An 8,676-nucleotide genomic window follows, 5' to 3' on the forward strand; every position below is an offset into this window, starting at 1 on the left:
ATACAAGTGTGTCACGTGTAAAATGCGTTTTACTGAGAAAGGCCATCTTATCAGACACATGAGGACACACACTGGTGAAAAGCCATACAAGTGTGACGTATGTAAAATGCAATTTAGTGATAAAGGCGATCTTGTAAGGCACATTAGGTTACACACAGGTGAAAAGCCATACGCGTGCTATGTGTGTAAGAAGGCTTTTAGTCGAAAATCAAGTCTTCATAAACACAAAACAATTTGTAGTGCTATTTAACGATATCTCTTTTTAATTCGTTTATTTGTGTAAAGCAAGACTTGGCAATCTGTAGCAATAATTGTGATTAAGACATTTTTGATTATTCATTGTTGTATTACGAATAAAACCATTGATCCACAGATATCATCAACCCGTCGACACTTTTATTGTTCCTTGCTCGTGCACGCCGGTTCTTTGGCGGTCCTCCGTACACACACGCAGGTGTCTGACGTGTTGCCGTCTTGTTCCAGGTGCCGTTCCCAGCACCCCACCCAGCAGTGGTGCGTCTCTCTGGGATGTTCGTGCGGAGGTGTCCGTCGACGAGGGCCGCAAGCTCGACGAGCTCAAACGGCAGCACGACGACCAGCTGAGGCTGGTGGTGACGGCGTGCTACTCGCTGCAGGACGAGCAATGCCCAGTAGAAGACGCGGTGAGTGGTGGGCCCGGGGACGGCGAGCTGCAGCCTAAGCAGGAGCAGGGTGATGAAGGTGTGGCGTCTTCCCTCGGCGATGCAACAAGGCAGGGTGATTCTACCGTTCACGCTGAGCTGGTGCAGATCAACCAGCTGGACGCCCAGAAGGCTTTGCGGGTGTTGCGGAAGAAGCAGCTCGGCAGGAAGTACACCGGAAGCGGGACAGGAAGTGAAAGCGATCCCAGTTGCCATCTGCAGGCCAACTCGTGCGGGCCCACCGGCAAGGCCCACAAATGCAAAGTCTGCGGGAAGAGTTTTACGCAAGCGAGTCAACTGAAGAAGCATACAATGTACCACACTGGTGAAAAACCGTTTAGCTGTGACATCTGCCCCATGCGTTTCTACCAGAAATCCCATCTTGTCGATCACATAAGGGCACACACTGGTGAAAAGCCATACAAGTGTAACGTGTGTCAAACGAGTTTTACAAAGAAAGGCAATCTTGTCCATCACATAAGGACACACACCGGTGAAAAACCATACAAGTGTGACGTGTGTAAAGTGAGTTTTACAAAGAAATGCGATCTTGTCGTTCACAGAAGGAAGCACACTGGTGAAAAGCCATACACGTGTAATGAGTGTAACAAGGTTTTTAGACGAAATTCACATCTCTGTAAACACAAAACAATTTGTATTGCCAATTAACTTTACCTATTTTTATTTCATGTACGTTTGTAAAGCCAGATCAGTAAGTTTTTCAGCAATGACTGTAACTGAGACATTTCTGTTAATTCATTCTTGTATTACGAATAAAAACGTATAACTTCAGATTTCATCCACCCGTCGACACAATTATTTCGTTACTTGCTCTTGCATGCCGGTTCTGTAGTGGTCCTTTGGACCTTGGTGACTCAAGACGCAGTTGTCTGACGCGGTGCTCTTGTTCCAGGTGCCGGTCCCAGCTCCCCGTCCAGCAGCGCGGCGTCCCTCTTCGAGGATCCTGCGGAGGTGTCCGTCGTCGAGGGCCTCGAGCTCGACGAGCTCAAACGGGAGCACGACGACCAGCTGGGGCTGGTGATGACGGCATGCTTCTCGCTGCAGGACAAGCAATGTCCAGTAGAGGACACGGCGAAGGGAGGCCCCGGGGACGGCGAGATGCAGCCCGAGCAGTCCATTGAAGAAGTGGCGTCTTCTCTCGGCGACGCAACCAGGCAGGGTGATTCTACTATCGACGCTCAGTTGGTGCAGATCAACCGGCTGGATGCCGAAAAGGCCCCGCGGGTGTTGCGAAAGAAGCGGCTCGACAAGAAGTACACCAAAAGCGGGTGTGAAAGTAAAACCAATACCAGTGGCGCTCTGCAGGCGAACTCGGCCGAGCTCAACAACGGGGCCTTCAAATGCGAAGTGTGCGGGAAGAGTTTTACGCGAACGAGTCATCTAAAGAGGCATAGATTGTACCACACAGGAGAAAAACCATTTAGCTGTGACCTCTGTCACTCGCGTTTTACTGAGAAAGGTCATCTTGTCGTTCACTTGAGGACACACACTGGTGAAAAGCCATACAAGTGTGACCTTTGTCCCTCGCGTTTTACTGAGAAAGGTCATCTTGTCGTTCACTTGAGGACACACACTGGTGAGAAGCCATACACCTGTGATATGTGTAACAAGGCTTTTATCAAAAAATCAGGCCTCAATAGACACAAAACAATTTGCATTTCTATTAAACGTACTCTCTTTTGAATTCATTTATATTTTTAAAGCCAGTGTAGGCATTGTTTAAACAATAATTGTTATTGCAACATTTTTGTAAGTTTATTGTTGTATTACGATTAAAAGCATAGGTCTACAGATTTCATCAACCCGTCGACACCTTCATTTCGTTCCTTGCTCATGCATGCCGGTTGTTTGGTGGTCCTTTGACCATGGCGACGCACACGGTCATGTCTGACGCGTTCCTCTTGTGACAGGTGCCGGTCCCAGCTCCCCGCCCAGCAGCGGGGCGTCCCTCGGGGAGGATCCTGCGGAGGTGTCCGTCGACGAGGGCCGCGAGCTCGACGAGCTCAAACGGGAGCACGACGACCAGCTGGGGCTGGTGATGACGACGTGCTTCTCGCTGCAGGACGAGCGGGGCCTCGTGGTTGACGCAGTGATGGGTGGCACATTGTCGGCGAGGTGCAGCCCGAGAAGCGCGTCGAAGAAGTGGCGTCTCCTGTCAGTGTCGCAACGAAGCAGAGTAGCTCTGCCCTTCGGCAAGAAACACGCTTCGCTCACCCAGTGCAGAACACCCAGCAGGACGCCCAGAAGGCCCCGCGGGTGCTGCGAAAGAAGCAGCCAGAAAAGAAGTACACCGAAATCGGGTGTAGAAGTAAAAGCAGTACCAGTGGCGCTGTGCAGGCGGACTCGATCAATCGCACCGGCAGGGCCTTCAAATGCGAAGTCTGCGGGAAGAGTTTTACGCAAACGAGTCATCTAAAGAGACATAGGTTGTACCACACTGGTGAAGAGCCATTTAGCTGTGACCTCTGACCCTCGCGTTTACTCAGAGAGGCCATCTTGTCGATCACATGAGGGTACACACTGGTGAAAAGCCATACAAGTGTGACGTGTGTCAAACGCGTTTTGCTATGAAATGCACCCTTGTCGCTCACATGAGGACACTTACTGGTTAAATGCCATACTAGTGTTACGTGTGTCAAACGAGTTTTACTCAGAAATGCACCCTTCTCGCACACCTGAGAGAACACTGGTGAACAGCTGTACACCTGTGATGCGTGTAAGAAGTAATTTTGGTCTAAATCGAATCTCAAGACACACAAAAAACATTTTATTTCTATTTAACGCTTTTTATTTATGTTTGGAAATCCATATTAGTCAGTTTTTCAGCAATTATTCTAATGCAGACATTCATGATAATTGATTTCATTACGAATAAAAACGAGGGTGGACAGATTTTTTCACCCCAACCAACTCATATATTTTGTTTGTTCACTGTAATACGAATAAAAACATGGGTCTACAGAATTAATTAACTCGTCGACACTTTCATTTTGTTTTGTTCCTTGCTCGCGCATGCCGGTTCTTTGAAGGTCCTTGGACCTCGGCGACGCAAGACGCAATTGCCTTACGCAGTGCTCTTGTTCCAGGTGGCGATCCCAGCTCCACGTCTAGTAGCAGTGCGTCCCTCTGGGAGGACCCTGCAGAGATGTCGGTCGACGAGGGCCGCGAACTCGACAAGCTCAAAAAGGAGCACGACGACCAGCTGGGGCTGTTGGTAACGGACTGCTACTCGCTGCAGGACGAGCAATGCCCAGTTGAGGACGCGGCGAGGGGAGGTCCTGGAGACTACGACGTGCAGCCCAAGCAGCGCGATGAAGTGGCGTCTTCCCTCGGCGACGAAACCAGGCAGGGTGATTCTACCGTTAACGCTCAGCCGGTGATGATCCACCAGCCGGACGCCCAGAAGGCCTCGCGGGTGCTCCGGAAGAAGCCGCTCGGCCGGAAGTACACCGGAAGCGGGAGTGGAAGTAACAGCGATCGCAGTGGCGCTTTGCAGGCGAACACGAGCAACCACACCGGCATGGCCTTCAATTGCGAAGTCTGCAAGAAGAATTTTGAAAAAGCGTCTTCTCTTAAGCGACATATAATGTACCACACTGGTGAAAAGCCATACGAGTGTGACCTTTGTCCCTTGCGTTTTACTGAGAAAGGTCATCTTGTCGTTCACACGAGGACACACACTGGTGAAAAGCCATTTAGCTGTGACCTCTGTCCCTCGCGTTTTACTGTAAAAGGTAATCTTGTCGATCACATGAGGGTGCACACTGGTGAAAAGCCATACAAGTGTGCCACGTGTAAACTGCGCTTTACTAAAAAATGCCATCTTATCAGGCACATGAGGACACACACTGGTGAAAAGCCATACACGTGTGATGTATGTAACAAGGCTTTTAATCAAAAATCAAATCTCAATAAACACAAAACAATTTGTATTTCTACTTAACGTTATCTCTTTTGAATTGATTTATATTTGTAAAGCCAGATTATAGGCATTTTTGAAACAATAACTGTAATAAAGACATTTTTGTAAGTTCATTGTTGTATTAAGAATAAAAGCATATGTCTACAAAATTTATTAACCCGTCGACACTTTCTGTTTGTTCCTTGCTCGTGCGTGCGCACCGGCAGGTCCTCCAAATGCGAACTCTGCGGAAGTAGTTTCACGCACACGAGTCATTTAAAGAGGCATACATTGTACCACATAGAAGCAAAACCATTTAGCTCTGTGCCTCGCGTTACACTGTGAAATGTCATCTTGGCAATCACATGAGGCTACACACTGGTGAAAAGCCACACAGGTGCCCCGTCTGCAAATCGCGTTTTACTCAGAAATGCAGCCTTGTCGTTCACATGAGGACACACACTGGTGAAAAGCTATACACGTGTGATGTGTGTAACAAGGCCTTTAATCGAAAATCGAGCCGCAAAAGACACAAAACAATATGGATTTCTATTTAAAGTTATCTCTTTTGAATTCATTTATATTTGTGAAGCCAGTATTTGACTTTTTTTAAAATAATGATAATTATTAAGACATTCTTGTTAGTTCATTGTTGTATTGAGAATAAAAACACAGGTCTACAGGACCCGTCGATACTTTTTGTTTGTTCCTTGCTCGTGCATGCCGGTTCTGTGGCGGCCCTTGGGGCGCACACGCAGGTGTCTGACGCGGTGCTCTTGTTCCAGGTGCCGGTCCCAGCTCCCTACCCAGCAGCGCAGCGTCCCTCTGGGAGGATCCTTCTGCGGAGGTGTCCGTCGACGAGGGCGCCGAACTCGACGAGCTCAAACGGGAGCACGACGATCAGCTGGGGCTGGTGGTGACGGCGTGCTTTTCGCTGCAGGACAAGCAATGTCCAGTGGAGGACGCGGCGAGGGAAGGCCCTGGCGACGGCGAGATGCAGCCCGAGCAGCGCCATGAAGAAGTGGCGTCTTCCCTCGACGACGCAACCAGGCAGGGTGATTCTACCGTTGACGTTCAGCCGGTGCAGAACAGCCAGCAGGACGCCCAGAAGCCCTCGCGGGTGTTGCGGAAGAAGCAGCTCGTCAGGAAGTACACCGGAAGCGGGAGTGGAAGTAAAAGCGATCACAGTGGCGCTCAGCAGGCGAACTCGACCAAGCGCACCGGCAGGGCCTTCCAATGCAAAGTCTGCGATAAGAGCTTCGCACACGCGGCTTCTCTTAAGCGACATATAATGTACCACAATGGTGAAAAACCATTCAGGTGTGACCTTTGTCCTAAGCGTTTTACTGAGAAAAGCAATCTTGTCGATCACATGAGAATACACACTGGTGAAAAGCCATACAAGTGTGACCTTTGCCCAAATCGTTTCGTACAGAAAAGCAATCTTGTTAAGCACAAAAGGACACACACCGGTGAAAAGCCTTACAAGTGCGACGTATGTAAAATGTGTTTTACTGAGAAAGGTAATCTTATCAGGCACATGAGGACACACACTGGTGAAAAGCCGTAGACGTGTTATATGTGTATCATGGCTTTTAGTAGTCGAAATTCAAGGCTCAATAAACACGAAACAATGTGTATTTCAATTTAATTTTTTTTTAAATCTTCAAACTTTGTAAAACCATATGAAGCACTTAGTTTTAGCAAGGATTGTAATCAATTCATATTTGTTTGTTTATTGTACCAGGTGGCTGATTTACGCCACGCACTGTCGTAGTTGTCACTGTACCGCATGCACGAGTGCGCGTGGGTTTGCCTATGCTCGCTGCCCACGCCTCCCTGAGGCCCCGTGCGAGTAGGCAACCCGCCCGCACGCATGCATGCGGTACAGTATAAATACGAAAGTGCGCGGCGTGAATCAGCCACCTGGTATTACGTATAAAAAAATGGTCTACAGAGGTTATACACACATTACGACACATATATTTTGTTGCATATCTAACTTTTTTGTGAATCACATCTGATTTATATCCTCATGTTGCAACTATAACCTATGAAACCCTTTAGGTCATCTTGGTTAAAATGCTTTTCGATCTTTTAGAGCAGGGCCTCTCCGCATTGTAAATTACACGGAAAAATCATCCCAATCATCCCCGTTGCAACCTTCCGTAAAATCGTCTTTGTTTACCTAATCTCTGCGCTCCAGGTGGATTGGCGTGGAGTGTTGTAGCTACTCGAACCGTACGAAAAAACTGAGAGGGGAGGTTTTTGGCCTGGTCGAGGGGACTGGTTGTTTTTCTTACCAGCGAGAATACTTTTTCAAAGATGTCAGAGATCAGAACAACAGGTCCCCGAATTGATTTCACGCATTGCAGGTTGGGAAACCCCGTGGGGAAACTCAATCAAGTACTTGTATTTATTTTGTTGACAAGTTAACTTTAACTTTTTTGTGTATTACTTCAGGCGGAACCTGTATAGTGGGGCCGGATTACAATATGACGACGATAATCCCCGTCTGAGTGCTGCTCGGTAATGAGAGCTCTGCTGGCGGGGGCTTCCACATCAACCAGCGGCAACCACAGCGGCAACCAGCGGCAACCACAGCAGCAACCAGCGCGGCGACGCTTCAAACTGCAATAAGCGGTCGGGATGCACCACAACGCGAGCAGCAGCGGCGGAGGCCGCCAGCCAGCGCGCCCCGTCAAAATGCAACGCCCAAATACACAACGGGAGCGCGTTGCAGTCTATTGTTCTCTTTGTACCGACTCTGTACGCGCTGGCTGGAGGAGTGTGTTTGTGCGTGCGTGTGTGGTTGTGCGAGAGAGAGAGAGAGAGAGAGAGAGAGAGAGAGAGATGGGGTTGGGTGAATGTGCTGCATGCGAGTAAGCACGTCAAGCGTAGTGAGTCTCGAATTATGCATCCAGGGAGACAGAAGGCACCGTCCGTTTAGTCTTTTTCATCACGCTTATAGTTCGGCTGACCCCCCCCCCCTCTCCTCTTCTAGCACGTTTAATTGCGCCTCTTTTACCGAGCCCTATAGCGCTTTCAAAGCCTATATACCCACTGCATCTGTTTCCGCTCACGGCAGCGCGGACGCGCGGTATTCAAACCTATAATGGCGGGGGCGGTAGGTTTGGTGGCGGCGGCGTGCGCGCCCACCGCTTGTCATATCACAGCCATTCACGTCGCAAAGTTCAGCCAAGCAGCCAGCCCAACCCTTCCTCTCCTGCCAACATGTCTCTCTCTCTCTCTCCGCTGCCGCACTATCTCCACGGCGCCCCTCCTCCCTTATTCATCCGCGCAGGCTGGGCCACCCGGCGGCCGGGCGAGTGTTGCGGGCCTGCCCGCCCGCTCGGTGGCAGGGGCCGTGCCCGAGGCCCCCTCCCCCCACCCAATCCACTCGCGGCTCTCTCTACTACCCTGCTACCTGCTCGCCGCGGTCGCGCGCAGTCACCGCGCACAATTTGCTTCCCCTCCCCCCCTTTTTCCATGCCCCCCTCCGCCTATCCCGGGCGTTGTGTCAAAACCCCGGCCTTTGGCCCCATAAACTGTTTATCTAAACGCAAATTCTTTCATTGACGTTATCGGAAACCGAAGTGCACCAGTGTAAAGGACTAAGGAGGCAGGAGGCGGGCGGGCCCGGCCGGCCCCGCGCTCTGCCACTCAATATTCAAATCGGGCCGCCGCGGGGATGGGAAGAGAAGGGAGAGGGGGGCGGGGAGAGAGAGGTGAGTTGAAAACAAAAACTTTTCTCGATGTGTAATGTCGCTGCAACCATCCTAGGCCTTTCTCTCCCCCTCTCCCCCCTCCCCTCTTTTCGTGTCGCCGACCGTGCTTGCTTGATGGGGCTGCATTCCTCCTCCCCATGCAGCACTACAGTTCTTCCTGCAGGCCGGCCGCCCGGCTGCCGCTGCAGTGCTGGCCCGGCCGCCCCACGACCAGGCCGCCGCGCACGGCGCGCAGCGCACGCCGCACCGAGTGTGTTGTTGTTTTTGCTGCATCCTGGGCGGCTGGCTCGCGCGGCCGTGGGGCCATGGCGGCGGCATGCGAGCGGCGCGGCGCGCAAGGGCGCAG

General features: G+C 50.7%; 2 protein-coding genes across 2 annotated transcripts in view; both read left to right on the plus strand.

The window, feature by feature from the left end:
- Positions 1–6,242, plus strand: part of LOC113209032 (zinc finger protein 271-like) — a 15,421-nt gene extending 9,179 nt beyond the window's left edge. Inside the window, exons 2-4 of the mRNA XM_052274311.1 lie at positions 2,612–3,214; positions 3,788–4,638; positions 5,372–6,242. Coding sequence (XP_052130271.1) covers positions 3,847–4,638; positions 5,372–6,172 — 1,593 coding nt within the window. The 5' untranslated portion in view covers positions 2,612–3,214; positions 3,788–3,846 and the 3' untranslated portion in view covers positions 6,173–6,242. The remainder of the gene's footprint in view (positions 1–2,611; positions 3,215–3,787; positions 4,639–5,371) is intronic.
- On the plus strand, positions 494–2,503 carry LOC127751187 (zinc finger protein 177-like). The gene is made up of 3 exons (XM_052274314.1): positions 494–662; positions 1,594–2,160; positions 2,245–2,503. The coding sequence occupies exons 1-3, from the start codon at positions 644–646 to the stop codon at positions 2,382–2,384; spliced, it is 726 nt and encodes a 241-aa protein (XP_052130274.1). The 5' UTR covers positions 494–643; the 3' UTR covers positions 2,385–2,503.
- Positions 6,243–8,676: the final 2,434 nt, after the last annotated feature.

Source organism: Frankliniella occidentalis, unplaced genomic scaffold (genome assembly GCF_000697945.3).
Source record: "Frankliniella occidentalis isolate FOCC.00 unplaced genomic scaffold, Focc_3.1 Scaffold373, whole genome shotgun sequence".
NCBI lineage: Eukaryota > Metazoa > Arthropoda > Insecta > Thysanoptera > Thripidae > Frankliniella > Frankliniella occidentalis.